This window comes from Podarcis erhardii (genome assembly GCF_964252035.2).
Source record: "Podarcis erhardii genome assembly, chromosome: 17".
NCBI lineage: Eukaryota > Metazoa > Chordata > Lepidosauria > Squamata > Lacertidae > Podarcis > Podarcis erhardii.
The window spans coordinates 28,997,224-29,013,885 of NC_138515.1; the positions used below are offsets into that span (position 1 = coordinate 28,997,224).

Genomic DNA, 16,662 nt, shown 5'->3' on the forward strand with positions numbered 1-16,662 from the left:
AACCTGAAACCAGTATTTCCAAAATTTCTGATAGCAGAAGCAGCCTTTCCTTTAAAACAACAACAACAAAACTGAATGAAAATTGGAGGCAGTGCCGTCCTTCACTCTTCCTCCAAAATAGGTTTTATGTGTAAGAGGTGCTCACTCTCTCTGTGTGTGTTGCTGATCATGCCAAGGTTGCAGGTTCGATCCCTGTATGGGACAGACAGTGCCAGATTTTTATTTTATTTTTTTATTTCATTTACACCCCTCCCTCCCTCCCCAGCCAAGACCGGGTGCAGGGCGGCTAACATCAGGTATTAAAACAATTGATTAAAATACAACCTCAAAACAAAATTAAAATACTACTTAAAATGCAGCCTCATTTCAGTGGAAGCCCAGATCAAAAACTGTTTGGGGGGAAAGAAAACGTCAAATCTTCACCAAGGCCAACTATCCAGACTGGTCCTACATTGGCCAGAAAAGCCCAAACAAGCTATATAGCTTAGGGCCCCACTCTCTTGGGGGCCCCCAAAAAATTTAAAGGGGGGAAAACACCTGGATGTAAATTTCCAAAATATAAGATAAAAAAACCCAAAACAAAACCTACGTACAGCAACAGTGTTTTGTTTTGTGTTGTGTAGGCTCCTATGATGTAAGTAATGGGCTCCGCTGGCTAGCCTGCTCCCTAAAATTTCACTGGTTTGCTCATTTCTATATCAATTACTTTGATAAAATACATATTTTGTTTTGTGCAAATGGCTTTAGATACCTATTAGGTCCATAAATGACCATACAGCATATATTCAACACAAAAAACAGCGACAATTTGTTGTTGACTAAGGACAGCTGGACATATAAAGGGCCCTATTACCTCCAGCAGTTTAGGGCCTCACCTAAATCCGGCCCTGAGCTGCATAGTCCTGCATTGCAGAGGGTTGGACTAGATGATCCTTGGGTTCCTTCCAGCTCTACAATTCTATGATTCTGCATGAATTACTGTTCTTGGGGGTGTCTGCTTGGGAGGAGAGAATCCCAGAGCAGAGGCTAAACTCATGTAGCTGCAGCTGCCGGCCTCTTGGGAGTGGGTAATTCTGGCCAGTCTCCACTCAATCACAGACAATACAGAAACACATCAGGATTGTCCATTAGATAGGAACACTCGGGACGCTGCAGGTCTCACTTGTTAAAATGATGCAGACATTTTGCAATGCGCAGAAACTCAGTAAAACTTTCAATTAACAGCAGAGTGGTGTGAAGCCGGTCAGAGAAATGCAGTTTGCTTATTATCGGGCAAACTCCACCTCAAAAGAATATTTTCCCAGTTTCCTATGAGATGGATTTTGCCTGATAATAGATTTGATAATAGATTTGGCCAGTTTTACTGAGTATTTCCATATTGATATCGTTAAGCAGAACCTGCAGCAAAATGTTAGAGAAACAAACCACATACTTCAAATAACAAATTATGCTTCCAATGTGTAATAAATGGTTTATTTTGTTATGTTATGGTTTAATAGAAAATAAAAGAAAATGTATTTCAAATGACTTTTTAAAAACCAATTGTGGAGTCTTCATTAATTGTTATTTTGAGATTATCAGTTCACATATATCTTCTTTAAATTTTGTATAGATGAATGGAAGAATCCTGATGGATTTTTTTTTCAGGTATCATCTTCTGTGTATTTTAAGCTACATTTGTCAACACCTGAATACTAAATTTTGTTCTGCTTGTCTCTTTAAGAATAAATATATATTTATTTTAAAATTGTTTTGATTTTAAAATTTTAATTAGCAAATATATTTGAAATAGTTCACCAAACCCAAGAAAGGTGACAAGTGAAAATATAGCCTATCTTTAAAAAAACAACAAAAACTCTCAACATTCGGTAATTTGTTATATATAACCAGAGAGAGAGAGAGAGAGTCCTTTTTTAGGGGATACTCAATGGTACGCAGTACTGGCACCTCTTTTTTGTTGTTAAAAAGTGTGACACTGTAACAATTTCATGGTGAATACTGGCACCTATTTTTATAGAAAAAAAGCAGTGTGTGTGTGTGTGTGTGTGTGTGTGTGTAACATGGTGTCAAATCAAGAGAAAAAATACACAAAGAGCAGACACAATATTACAACGCGATCTTAACCATGTCTACTTTTTTATAAACTGAATGTGCATAATCCAAAGAAAATTCTGAAATCCACACTTGAGTAATACCAGTATTAGACCCAAACAAAATGTCCACAATATAGTGAGCGAGCTTCATTGGGCTGGGTATTACACAAAGTAAGGAAAAATTTACAAGTGAAAGCAGACGCTGCCACGTCATAAATGATATTTTCCTGGAGATGTGTGTATATGATTTGTAGTGGCACAAACATGGGGACACTCAAGTCTACTCTTATTTGCATAGTCATACCCTGGACCCGGATCCTTGACCACAGCACACTGGGATTTTTAAAATTTTTGAACAGTAATGTGTCATTTCCTATAAAGTTCAATGTGATGCTCCCAAGTAACTGTGTGAGAGATACAGTGGTGCCTCGCAAGACGAAATTAATTTGTTCTGCGAGTTGTTTCGTCTTGCATTAACAGTTGTAAGAAAAAGGAAACAAACTCGCAAGACGTTTTCGTCTTGCGAAGCAAGCCCATAGGGAAAATCGTCTTGCGAAGCAACTCAAAAAACGAAAAACCCTTTCGTCTTGAGCGTTTTTCGTCTTACGAGGCATTCGTCTTGCGAGGTACCACTGTACCTCAGTTGGTAAAGCATGAGACTCTTCATCTCAGGGTTGTGGGTTAGAGGTCCATGCTGGGCCAAAGATTTCTGCATTGCAGCGGGTTGGACTAGAATACTAGATGACCCTCAGCGTCCTTTCCAATTCTATGATTCCATGATAAGAGTGCAGCCTTGGTCTGAGTTCAAGACCAAACCTGGAGACAGCTGCTGATGAATTTAAAGCCTGTTTCCACCTCGCAGGTATGCTCTGATTTTGCAGCCTACACCGAAATGTTTGCCTTCTTTAAAAAGCAAATAGCAGCAGCAAAATGCCACCCGCTGCATCACAGGGTGAAGTTTTAAAATGAAACATGATTCCAAGAAAAATAATACTTAAAATTGTAATATGAATTAAAATATAAAACCTGATTGCACATGAAAATAATAATAATTCAAATTGCAATATGAATTAAGAAATGAAATACGATTTCAAAGAAAGATAATAATTAAAATTGAAATATGCATTTTAAAAATGAAACATTATTCCAAAGAAAGATAATAATTAAAATTGCAGTACGAATTTAAAAAACGAAACACGATTCCCAAGAAAAATAATAATTAAAATTGCAATATGAATTAAAAAATCAAACATGATTCCCAAGAAAAATTAAATTGCAATATGAATTAAAAAATTGAACGATTCGAAAGAAAAATAATTAAAATTGCAATATGAATTTAAAAATGAAACACGACTCCAAATAAAAATAATAATGAAAACTGCAATATGAATGAAAACATGGAACATGAGTCCAAAGAAGGCTGACATAAAAAAAAAAACACCGGTTCTGCGCGTTTCGTTCGTTCCCGAGGAAGCCACTTTGCAGACCTTCCCTTACTCCTGGCTGCCCCGGAAGAGCTCCTGCTCGCTTCCTGTCCCGCCCCCTTCACCTCAGAGCTGAGCTGGTTCGGCCACAGTCTGCGGCTACCGGAAGAAGCCTGCGAGCGGCTACCGGAAGCGAGGGAGGCGAGGAGGACGGAGCTCTCTCCGCGCGCGGTTTCTCGGCGGGCGTTGTGAGGCGGCGGCGGCGGCGGCCGAGGCCTCCGGCAAGAGAGCGGCGCTTTCGAGCTCGCGGGACGCCCTCGGCAGAGCCTTCCCCGCGCCTGGACGCCGCTGGCGAGGCGGGAGGCGGGCCATGTCGCGCAGGCGGCACAGCGACGAGAACGATGGTGAGAAGGCGGGCGGGCGGGCGGGGAGAGTCCGGGGGTGGCGGCTTCTTCCCTCCGCCTGGCCCCACAGGGGACCCGCCGGGGGAGAGAGCGACCCACCCACCCAACCCCCCTCCTCGGGGCACGTGCTTCGGGGAACAACAACGGCAGCCTTGGCGCGCGCCGCCTTCCTGCACGCCAACTTTTTTAAAAAAAACAACAACAACACCGTGCGGATTAAATTTATTTATTTTATTAAATTGAACTTGCACAGGAAGGACCGAGTTCTGTCAGTACTCAATGCCAAGCCCAGTTGTGTCTGCTCTGGCTGGCAGCACTTGGTCAGCCCAGTTGTGTCTGTTCTGGTTGGCAGCACTTGGCCAGCCCAGTTGTGTCTGCTCTGGTGAGCAGCACTTGGCCAGCCCAGTTGTGTCTGCTCTGGCTAGCAGCACTTGGCCAGCCCAGTTATGACTGCTCTGGTTAGCAGCACTTGGCCAGCCCAGTTGTGTCTGCTCTGGTTGGCAGCACTTGGCCAGCCCAGTTGTGTCTGCTCTGGTTGGCAGCACTTGGCCAGCCCAGTTATGTCTTCTCTGGTTGGCAGCACTTGGCCAGCCCAGTTGTGTCTGCTCTGGCTAGCAGCACTTGGCCAGCCCAGTTGTGTCTGCTCTGGCTAGCAGCATTTGGCCAGCCCAGTTGTGTCTCCTCTGGTTGGCAGCACTTGGCCAGCCCAGTTGTGTCTGCTCTGGTTAGCAGCACTTGGCCAGCCCAGTTGTGTCTGCTCTGGCTAGCAGCACTTGGCCAGCCCAGTTGTGTCTGCTCTGGCTAGCAGCACTTGGCCAGCCCAGTTGTGTCTGCTCTGGCTAGCAGCACTTGGCCAGCCCAGTTATGTCTGCTCTGCTTGGCAGCACTTGGCCAGCCCAGTTATGTCTGGGGTGTGGAGATCCAGGTTTTCCCAAACTTGGGTGTCCCACTGTTTTTGAACCCCACTTCTCATCATCCCTGACCACTGGTCCTGTTAGTTAGGGATGACGGGAGTTGTAGTCTAAAAACAGCATGAGACACAAGTTTGGGAAACCCTGGTGTAGATTTATTTTATTTAGGGGAGACTGTGACTGAGCCCCCCCACCCAAGCTAGAGTATGTGTTGTTAGCCCTAAATATACCTTAGTTGCAGCATAGAATCATAGAGTTGGAAGAGACGGCTAGGGTCTCTGATCCAACCGCCTGCAATATTTTGCCCATCATGGGTCTCGAAACCCAGGACCCTGAGATTAAGAGCCTTGTGCTCTATCAGACGAACAATTCCAACCAAAGAAAGAAGACTAATGGATATATTTGACGAAAAGGGATTTAGAGGACAGGGAAGAAATGCAGTAGATGTGTGGTTTGTTTAATGGGTGGAAATGCTATTTAGGCTATTGCTGGGAGTGTTGTGGCTGCCTAGTACCAGCCCTGGCCCAAGACCCCATTGTCCCAGGTCTTGTGCATTTTCATCGTTTGCTGATTGTAGAATAAAGTGACCATTTTCAAATATGAATAAACTATCTTCACAGACGATTTCCATGCCATCTGTTGCTGACTTAAATGAAGTACTTTTTTATGCAGAGAGTTTGCACAATTTAGTGGCAGCCAAGTAAAGAGTAATCAAGTTGTATTATCAAGAAAAGAAAACTAATTGTAATTACCATTTGTGCTTCATTGGTGTCCTAGCACCATGTCACATATTGTGTAGTAGCAGCTCCCTCCTCTTCTGTGTCGTGGGAACATAGATATCATAGAAGGTACAGTGGTGCCCCGCATGACGGAAAACCCGCTAGACGAAAGGGTTTTCCGTTTTGGAGGCGCTTCACTAAACGAATTTCTCTTGCTTCGCAAGACGAAAAAATCTTGCGAGTTCCTGCAGGGTTTTTTTTGCTTTTTTTGCCCTTTTCCTAAGCCGCTAAGCCGCTTATCAGCTGATCCGCTGATAAGCCGCTTCTCAGCTGATCGCTAAAAGCCGCTAGACCGCTAATAGCGCTAATCCGCTAAGCTGTCAATGGGCTTGCTTCGCAAGACGAAAAAACCGCTAGACGAAGAGAATCGCGGAACGGATTCTTTTCGTCTTGCGAGGCACCACTGTACCATTGTTAAGTAATAAGATAATCCATTGGCAGTTCAATAAGCTTTGGCTTGTCCTCAGTGTGAACAGGAAGGAGTGGTATAAGAAATGCTGTGAAGTTTTGTATGAGTATAGGATTTGGTGGTGGGGTTTCCATAGAAGGAAGAAATGGAGTTTAATGTTGAGCTTTGAAAAGAGTGTCTGATTTTCTTGTCTTACTCTTAATTTTGAGAGCTGAAAGCAGAAGGTATTTGGCAAAATAACTGAGGTGTTCAAAACACCTTTGCAATATGTCAGACTTGTCAGGCATTCTTTAGTTCATGGATAGGCAAACTAAGGCCCGGGGGCCAGATCCAGCCCAATCGCCTTCTAAATCTGGCCCACGGATGGTCTGGGAATCAGCGTGTTTTTATATGAGTAGAATGTGTCCTTTTGTTTAAAATGCATCTCTGGGTTATTTGTGGGGCCTGCCTGGTGTTTTTACATGAGTAGAATATGTGCTTTTATTTAAAATGCATCTCTGGGTTATTTGTGGGGCATAGGAATTCGTTCATTTTTTAATTTTTTTCCCCAAAATGTAGTCCGGCCTACCACATGGCCTGAGGGACTGTGGACCAGCCCACTGCTGAAAAAGGTTGCTGACCCCTGGTCTAGAACAAATTATTTCAACCTGGTCTGTGGAGACAGCCTATCGTCATTTCCTGCACAAAAATATTAGGGCAAACAAACTTTTACATTATTATTTTTCACTCGTAAGTGCAAAGCTGCTTGCAGTGTTGGGCCCAGTTAGTCTGCACGGATGCAGTAGGTGTATGGAACAGGCCTCCCTCAGGGCCAGTTCAAGCTGAACTTTACCCTAGAAGGTGCTCCAGAGACCTTTCTTATACTCAGGGGCTCCGTGATAAATAGGTCAATACGGAAGGATTTATGGAGGGTAACTGAGTGGGAAACTGCTCTAGAGGCTTTCATCCAAATGTAGGGTTATTCTGGTGTTGTTCAGTGTTTTTTTCCTTTAGATTCAGAATTTGTTAGCAAAATAAGAATATTATGTTTCTCTGCCTGTTGGATAGCTTTTCTTCCCTTAACTAATCTTCTTGTTAAAAGATGCTGGTAAGCTTTGTTCCTGGAACAGTTTCTTGCTGTTCTTTGGCATCACCCGTTAAGATTGTTGCTATTCACTTTAAGAGTCACTTAAACCTAGACAACAGGGACGCGGGTGGCGCTGTGGGTAAAACCTCAGCGCCTAGGGCTTGCCGATCGCATGGTCGGCGGTTCGAATCCCCGCGGCGGGGTGAGCTCCCATCTTTCGGTCCCAGCTCCTGCCCACCTAGCAGTTCAAAAGCACCCTTAAGTGCAAGTAGATAAATAGGTACCGCTTTATAGCGGGAAGGTAAATGGCGTTTCCGTGTGCTGCGCTGGTGCCGGCTTGCCAGAGCAGCTTCATCACACTGGCCACGTGACCCGGAAGTGTCTCTGGACAGCCCTGGCCCCCGGCCTCTTAAGTGAGATGGGCGCACAACCCTAGAGTCGGACACGACTGGCCCATACGGGCAGGGGTGCCTTTACCTTTACCTTTAAACCTAGACTGCAATCCAAACCTTGCTTGCCTAGGAGTAAGCACCATTGAATTAATTAGGACATGGTTAGGATTGTGTTGTAATTTAGACCTGTGCCACCTATCAAGTCATTTGAATACTACTATGCAAGTACATAGTACTTCTCGAAGCTACGAACATGAGTTTGACCAAACTGCGGGAGGCAGTGGAAGACAGGAGTGCCTGGCATGCTCTGGTCCATGGGGTCACAAAGAGTCAGACACAACTAAACGACTAAACAACAACATGCAAATACAATGAGGGGTAGTCTAAAACTATGTTGACAGCTAACATTTTCACTTCCGATTGGCGATGGAAAATGATTGGTTCATATACATGCATTTCAGTTTTGCATGCCTTGTTTAGCTCCTTGACCTTTGGAAATAAAAGGTTAATTGCTTACTCTCCTTTCCTTCAAGTCTTTAAAATGAGCCCTGCTATATTCTCAATAGGGGGTGGGTTTTTTTGGTCTTGCTTTCCTCCTGGCAGGGTCAGAGGCAGCCTGGCCCACTCACATCAGCTTAGCTACAACTGCTGTTTTGGCTGCTCCTCTCCCAGAACTTTTCCACGTAGGCATTAAACATTTTATATCTGCAAAGAGTTTTTGTCTGAATTGGCTTGTTCTGTTTGATCTTCCTCCTTTTGAATCGTGTCTGTTAAGTTGTAAGCCTGTGGGCAGCGTGTTGGATGCTTTTCATCTTAGGACAGCAACTAGAAAATTCCAGGTGCTCTATAAATAATGGCTTGGATCCTTCATTTCTTTCTGCCAGCAGGAACATCGTGTGGGTGGAGTTCCACTCATAGGACACTCAGAACAGTGGGGAGGGAAGAAAGCGACTTTTCAGGAGCATTGTGTAGGAGGCATTAATCACCTCCTTGGCCCAGCCAGCTGTCCCCTCTTTGGTAGTTTTATCAGCCAAGGGTCCAGAGTTCAAGTAGTTGCCTTGACTGATCCAGGTACCTTGTCCATGCCCTCAAGCCGTACCGACTGAAACTCATCCAACACAACAGGACCAGACAGTGCTATGGACCAAGTTTGAAATTCGCCAGGTGTGTTTTTGCTACTGGTGTGAGTGTGACTGGTGGAGATTTTTGGGTGCCAGGTTGGCAGCTGACATCTCCATTGAGCCAGCTGACTCACACGCAGTTCTCTACCATCACAGCAAGGAAAGTAAGTGCAGGGCTGAGTACAGATATATTTGACTGTGCTGCAGCCTGTCCACAGGCCACCCAAATGAATCTCACAGGCCACAGTTTAAAAACGCCTGCTTGGTCCATAGTTGATTCCATTTCCACTGTGTGTGTTTCTCTTTCTTGCATACTGGGACAATTGAATTGTTGTAAGAGCAAGCTGCAGTAAAGCAATGTACAGTGGTGCCCCACAAGACGAACGCCTCGCAAGACGGAAAACCCGCTAGACGAAAGGGTTTTCCGTTTTGGAGGCGCTTCGCAAAATGAATTTTCCTATGGGCTTGCTTCGCAAGATGAAATGTTTTGCGAGTTCCTGCGGGTTTTTTCTCCCCCCCCTTTTCCTAAGCCGCTAAGCCGCTTATCAGCTGATTCGCTGATAAGCTGCTTAACAGCTGATCCACTAAAAACCGCTAATAGCGCTAATCCGCTAAGCTGTCAATGGGCTTGCTTCGCAAGACGAAAAAACCACTATACGAAGAGCCTCACGGAACGGATTCTTTTCGTCTTGCGAGGCACCACTGTAGCTGAGATCATAGAATTGTAGCACCGGAAAGGACCCCATCTGGTCCAACCCCCTGGCGAATAGACATTCTGTTGTGGCGATAGTAACTTAGGTTTAAGGTGCAGTTTGGTGCCTAGCTTCCATATCTGAGTTTCTAACACTGCTCTGGATACTCCTTGAGTATTCCAGGGGATGCAAGTGATTTTATTCTCAAAATGCTTAGCAAACATGTCACAGTGAGATACCATCAGTTTTGCCACTTCCTTCAGGACAGACTGTAAGAGGCCCTGCACAGGCTGCAAAAGCTTTGTAATGAAGGCAGCAAAGTATGCCGCTTTGCTCCCTTCACTGCTCAAGGACAAGCCCTTACCCAAGTTTGATTGCATTTGACCAGAGTTTTCCCCCGCTCACGTTCTAGCTGTCTCCCAGCTTGTTTCCTCACCCTAAGCTCTGGAGTATACCGGGGGAGCCAAGTAGGCTCTACAAAAGAGGAGAGAGCGCTCGGGTGAGTGTGTCAATTCAATGACTCAAGCCATCCAGATTTCCCCCAAGTCATCCAGGGCTTCAACAGGAGCACCAGTCATACCAGCTGGCAAATCCCCCAGGGCCATCTGGAATCCAGTTGGATCCATCAGCCTCATAGGTCCATCCATCCATATAGGTCTCCAAGCTGTAAAGACGCTGAGAGCCTAAATCTCAACAAGAAGTGATCTGGTCATGACAAAGGACTGGTGTCAATATCCCCCACTCTCGGATCACCCTTTCCCTTCTTATTTGAGAAAACAAAGTCCATAGTGTGACCTACCAAATGTGTTGAGCCAAAGGCATATTGGGACAGCTTCATGATTGTCATGGCTGGCATGAAATTCTGAGCCACCCCAGAGGTAACTGCTTTGGCATGGATGACCCTCAGCAACAGCAGTCTGGGAGTCCTCAACACTGCCTCCGAGACCAACTCTGTCAGCTCAGGCAGGGGGGCTGTTGGGCATCAAGGCAGCCAGTAAACCAGAATTGGCCAACATCAGGGACAGGCACTCTGGGCCCCCACTCAACTGGACAGAGAGTCTGAACAGAGAGTTGGAATATCTGGGCTATTGCAACTCCCCCTCCCTGACCCTCAAGTCTGCCCTGATGGTGTCCTGATACCCAGGTGGGCACAGCTGGATAAGACCAACTCCACCCTGCTCACTTAGGTCTCAGTGATGCAAACGAAATCGGCCTCCTCATCCACAATCAGATCATGGATGAGAGAGGCCTTCTTCAAAGCCAATCTGGCATTCAACAGCAGCAGGCACAGACTCAAACGGTTGGATGATAGGACAATCACAATTCCCCAGGTTGGAGGGAGGGTTGGCACACAGCACAATCACTAACTGCCTGTCCGTTTGCTCCTTACCAGGCCTAGCCCACCCCACCCCACACCCCCCCTTGTCCAGAACCACTATGATTGGGTCCCCCCCAGCTCCACTCATCCCAGCCAAATTTTACATCCTTTAATTTAAAAAACAACAACAAGAACCCCAAATTTAAAAACACACGTTAAAAAACTGTTAAAACAGGATGGAAACAATTAGAGCAAGGCTATCCCCAGAGAAAATGATGTTATGGCCCTTGCCTTTCCCTAAGGTTGCTCGCCTCGGGGGGGGGAGTGCCACTGCTATTGGTCCAGGTCTTGATATAGCCCCCCCCCCCCCCCCGCCACCGCCCTGGTAGATTGAGCAGACTTCTCTCTGCTGGCTTTCTCAAGAGATGGAGGAAGGCCAGATGAACAGCTCACCGCCTCACTGATGGCCTCTGGCTGTTGCCACCTTTGAGAGTGAATCATCTTTTTTTAAAAAAAATAATATTTATTACTTTTAAAGCTTACAAAAAAGAAAAAGAAGAAAGAAAACAAAACAAAAAAGAGAAAAAACAATGCAAGACAATATATAAACAATACAAAACACAACCTTAACACATTAAACTAACACAATAAACTAAACCAAACCAAACAAAAACAATTTAAAAACATACATCATACCTTTTCCATATTCTATCTTTCATTCCCTTGTATCATCGACCTCCTCTCACCTCCCTCTTTGTATTCCACTTCCATTAATTATTTCAGCAATTCCTTTCCATCTTTCTCTCTTTTCTATCATATAAATGTCTTAACATATTTTTAATCTTATTTCCATTAAAATTAGTATACTTATTTAAGGTTAACTCCTTATAGCATTTCTACTAAAGCTATAAAATTTCATTCCAACATTTTTCTATCACTCATTAATTTTACAATCTTTCTATATATAGACTTTAAATTTCCCAATCTGAGTGTGAATCATCAGCATGGACGATATTGTGGGCTGAGTTCTTCTCTGCTTTATCTCATTGATGCAGGAGGGCAGCCACACAAGAGGAGGAGAACATCTGAGGCATCTGAAATTGAAGAGCGGCTGGAATCCTTAATATGCAGAGTAGGAGAAAAGGTATGAGGGGCTGCAGCTTTATACTGTTTTGCATGTGTGGTTTCAAAAGCTTGTGTATTGCAGTGCAAATACCTTTACACAGTCTTCTTCTTCTTCTTCTAATCCTCTCAGAGCACTTCTTCTTTGGAGAGCAACTTGGAAGGCCTGGCTGGGGTCTTGGAGGCAGATTTACCAAACTACAAAAGCAAGATACTAAGAATCCTTTGTACAGTGTATGTATGCAAAAGATTTATGGATCCAGGTGATAATGTATTACCTACACTAAATGCTTTTAAACATAAGGTTACGTTGTATATTTTTGTGTGTGTGTGTGTGTGTGTGTGTGTGTGTGTGTGAGATTCATTCATTTTCTGTCCTAGATGTTTTCTGTCTTAGATGTTGAAACTGAGAGGAAATGAACAAACTGAGTAAAACCAATAGTCTGTTTACCTTAGGCAGAAAGTTTTTGAGCTGATAATCATTGACTAGCCTTTCTGAGTAAATGTGCGTACGGTTCATGGTCAGAAATGGGGAAAAAGGACCTCAGGTTTTTATTAAAAGTGCACCACTTGCCAAATATTTTGAGGTGGTTGTTGGCAATGGGTGGCAATGATGAGGTGAGCAGTAGTGTGTTGGTATGTGTTTTTTTCACTGTATTGCCTTGTGCGTGTGTGCTTTCTGGAGTGCTATTGCTGATCATTTAGCCACATACTCTACAATTCAAATGCCACAGTTGGTCTGTTGACTGCAGCAATCAACTGAAGCATGTTTTGTAGTTCCAGATTGCTGGGAGATATTTCAAGGTGCTCCAGGAAAGTATAAGAACTTTGCCTAAGTTCTGCCTCCTGCTCTTCCTCCTGTTTCTTCTGTTCTTTTCAACCAGTGCCCTGCAGTACAAGGAGAGACACTGCTACTATACAGTGGAGCTGAACTAAAGGCCGGGCTCAGCTGCCCCATTCTGCTAGCGGAAGACGGCACAAGGACTCCTGATATTGCAAAGGAGCTTCCTCCCCCAAATCTGCTCTGGAGGGTCGGGAGATTCCCCCCCCCCCAATAATATTCAGGGAGAGGAGTGGGGAGATCATCCCATTGGGCAAGCAGAAATACTTGCGCTGTGGTATGATCTCCTTAGTTCTATGTTGAATTTCACCCTAAGAGGAAAAAACACAGTAGATCATGTTGCATAATTTATATGTATTTTATTCTAGTTTTCCAAGGAGAGTTTGAAAAATAAGTCAAATCCAAGCAGAGCCTTTTCTCACTTTGTTCTAGGATATAGATTCTTGAGTTCAAAAAATATCTGTATCCCACCTAACGGTTTGAATTTGCCATGTTGAAGAACGATAACCCAATGTTTGCAATCTGAATTAATGCCTGGTGTTTGTGTCTCCTCCTCAATGGGAAAAAAAATCAGTGCACGTTTGTTACCCATAAAGCTGACGGTTTACACTACTTTAGTCGGCCTGCTGAACGCAAGGAACTACAACTTTGGCGGAGAGTTTGTAGAAGCCATGATACGTCAACTCAAAGAGTGTTTCAAAGTCAACATGTATAATGAAGCTGTGGTTTTAGTAAGTTCCTTTTGCATCTTACAGCCTTTATTTAGTTTCCTTTCCAGTGAATCTGAAGGGCTTACCTTTCATCTTGCAGGGTGCAGTTGTGGAAAATTCAGTCTCATTTTCTCCCCAATGCACCCATCCAAACCCACACCTGCCCATCTATTTGTAGCTTTACTGCAGTGCTAGTGGCATGGCATGTTGTGTGATTTTAGTGCTTGTTCAGAGAGCATCCTCTGCAGGCTGCAGGATCCTCATTACGCTGATGGCACACAAAGGATTAAGATCCAGCAGGTAGATTTTTTTCTTATTCACTGCATCTTTTTAATACAGTCGTACCTTGGTTGTCGAATGGAATCTGTTCCAGAAGTCTGTTCGACTTCCGAAAACGTTCAACAACCAAGGCGCGGCTTCTGATTGGCTGCAGGAGCTTCCTGCAGCCAATCGGAAGCCATGTCAGACATTCGGCTTCCAAAGAACGTTCACAAACCGGAACACTCACTTCTGGGTTTGCAGCGTTCAGGAGCCAAAACATTCGACTCACAAGGCGTTTGGGATCCAAGGTACAACTGTAATTTACAACTCACAGGTGAAGCTTTTTCATTTTCTGTCTTGCTGCTGCCTTTTTAAGGGATTCCAGCCGATGATAAGGTTGGGCCATGGTCTCGTGTGCTTCCTCTCCTGCTCCCTCACCAAGGGCAGATGGTAGTGCAGTCACAGTGGGACTCTGATTTTTGGAGAGCCTGCTTTTCTCTATCGGCTGAGGGAGGATCCCAAAGCAGATTCCATTCTCACCACAAGTAAACTCCCAGCTCCCCCTTCTCTTTCTCTAGGTCCGTTTTCTGTCTGATCTTGTGAATTGTCATGTAATAGCTGCCCCATCAATGGTGGCCATGTTTGAAAATTTCGTTGCTGTGACTCAGGAGGAGGATGTACCTCAGGTAAGCAAAGACATTCTTTTGTTCCATTGATGATTTTGCTTTTAAGATGCCTGCCTTTGGAAGAAGAAAAAGCAGGCTTCCTCAGCCTCGGCCCTCCTGATGGTGTTTTTTTTTTTTTTTTTTTGGCCTACAACTCCCATGATCCCTAGCTAGCAGAACCAGTGGTCAGGAATGCTGGGAATTGTAGTCTCAAAACACCTGGAGGGCCGAGGTTGAGGAAGCCTGAGAAAAAGAATGCTGCAACACAGTCAGAAACTTTCCATCAGGATTCTTGAATGATCTATAATTCCAAGCTGCTAGACCCAACCCTAATTCAGGTTTGGGATTTGAAGCTCCTTGAATAGAACAGACACTGAAATGTCAAATTGTCAGGGATGGGAATTTACCCTTTAGGAGGCCTGGACACAAACACGTGATCAGAGAACCCATCACATATCACCAGAACATCCTGCTAGTGCGTTTACCAGAAACACTGTTTATTCATATTAAACTTTGCCTTAGGAGACCAAATAACTGGATTTGGGTTGGGGAAACACCAATTGCTTACTTCTAGGCTAGATCATCTTGCGCACACCCACTGACATCTCTACAGCATTACGGTATGTGCTCTGTCACTGAGCTATATGGCCTTTCCGTTCTTTGGCTTGTTCATCTTCTGCATTTTTTCTGCAGCTGTTTTCATATTGTTATAGTTTTAGAATCAGTGTTTAAAATATCTAGATTTGTGGGGTGATTTCTGCCAACTACTGGCAAGATTGGACATTTTCCAGGCCTCAGGTGATCTAGGGAAAGTGAGGGTACGTCCTAAATAAAATTGGAGGAAAGATGTGGTCAATTAAAGCAGAACTTAAATAAATGCTTATGCAACCAGTATGATGTATGAACAACCTTTTGAGAATTTGCCCTCTTTGTTTAGCAGTCTAGTTACAGATATTTAGACAGCTGTTTATGGAAATTGGCCTGTTGTGTTTGAGAGAGCCTGCGTGGTGTAGCGGTTAAGAGCGTCGGACTCGTAATCTGGTGAACCGGGTTCGCTTCCCCGCTCCTCCGCATGCAGCTGCTGGGTGACCTTGGGCCAGTCACACTTCTCTGAAGTCTCTCAGCCCCACTCACCTCACAGAGTGTTTGTTGTGGGGGAGGAAGGGAAAGGAGAATGTTAGCCGCTTTGAGACTCCTTAAGGGGAGTGAAAGGCGGGATATCAAGTCCAAACTCCTCCTCCTCTTCTTCTTCTTGATGATGATGATTTGTGCTTCAAGCATTATATCGGAATACAAGCCCCTTGCCCTTGTTCCTTTTATGCGCCTGAACATTATCATCACTTCTGTTTGCCACAGGTACGCTGTGACTGGTATGTGTATGCTTTTCTCTCATCCTTACCTTGGGTGGGGAAGGAGTTGTATGAGAAGAAGGATGCTGAGATGGACCGCATCTTGTCCCAGGTTGAAAGCTACCTGAAGTAAGAGAACAGTAACCAATCTGCTTTGCCTTATTAGATAGCAGAGTAGAATAAAGTATTTGTTTTATCACAGTCTCTGTCCCCGCCCTTCTCTCCCCCTGCCCCTAAGGGGGGGACACAGGACACCTTACCTTGCAAAGTACTACAACTGTCATCACTCCTTATGTCCAACCAGTCTGGGACAGAAGATTATCGGACTGCACCAAGATTCAGAGGAAGAAAGAGCTAAGAAGCAGGCTCTCTGCTTCCTGAATCCCAGACAAAACACTTAAAACATTAACAAGCAACCCAGATGGTTAGGAACTGGGTTCAGTACCATGCCACCTTCTCCTCAAAGACAAATCCACAGACGCGTCATAGGCCACCTGAACGAAGCTCACGGACCACACTTTGGGAACCCAGGCCCTAGAACTTTATTAGATTTTGTTTTTTGAATTGTACTGAAGTCATCACGGTTATCATGTAGCTTTAAAAGTGTGTGCTCTTAGGTCTTGACTTGACTTTCTTTTCAAAAGCCCCATAAACTCACACAAAAAAGAAAAAGGGGGAAAAAACTGAGCTGGGAATTGGATAATTGAAAATGCATACCTAACCATACTCTGGCAACAAGCCCACCCCTCTATCGGTCATGCTTGCTTATCTGAGTAACTTTTATATCTCCTCTCACTCTATTTCAGACGGCGTCAAAAGATTCACGTACCAATGCTGCAAGTTTGGTCTGCTGATAAACCACATCCACAAGAAGAGGTAAAACGTGGCAAGGAGTCTTGAGTACATGTCACCACATATATCTGAATAATTTTATTTAAAATATATTGTCCTTTGTAGAGCTTGCAGTGTGGTTTACAAGTCCAAGATAAAATACTAATTGAGCGCATTTTAAAAATCAATACATTATAAACCCTGGGAAAAAAAAAGATGTTTTTATCTGGCAACAAGAAGAAATGTTGGCACCCAGTAGGCCTCAAATAAAGTC

General features: G+C 44.3%; 1 protein-coding gene across 2 annotated transcripts in view; it reads left to right on the top strand.

The window, feature by feature from the left end:
• The first annotated feature begins 3,719 nt into the window (after window positions 1-3,719).
• NCBP1 (nuclear cap binding protein subunit 1) overlaps window positions 3,720-16,662 on the top strand; it is a 31,495-nt gene continuing 18,552 nt past the window's right edge. The window contains exons 1-7 of one of the 2 annotated variants that reach the window (XM_081845031.1): window positions 3,720-3,921; window positions 11,665-11,753; window positions 11,865-11,994; window positions 13,147-13,303; window positions 14,122-14,229; window positions 15,565-15,686; window positions 16,364-16,433. In XM_081845031.1, the coding sequence (XP_081701157.1) occupies window positions 11,735-11,753; window positions 11,865-11,994; window positions 13,147-13,303; window positions 14,122-14,229; window positions 15,565-15,686; window positions 16,364-16,433 (606 nt within the window). In that variant the 5' untranslated portion in view covers window positions 3,720-3,921; window positions 11,665-11,734. The remainder of the gene's footprint in view (window positions 3,922-11,664; window positions 11,754-11,864; window positions 11,995-13,146; window positions 13,304-14,121; window positions 14,230-15,564; window positions 15,687-16,363; window positions 16,434-16,662) is intronic. The other variant, XM_081845030.1, reaches the window with a different exon arrangement.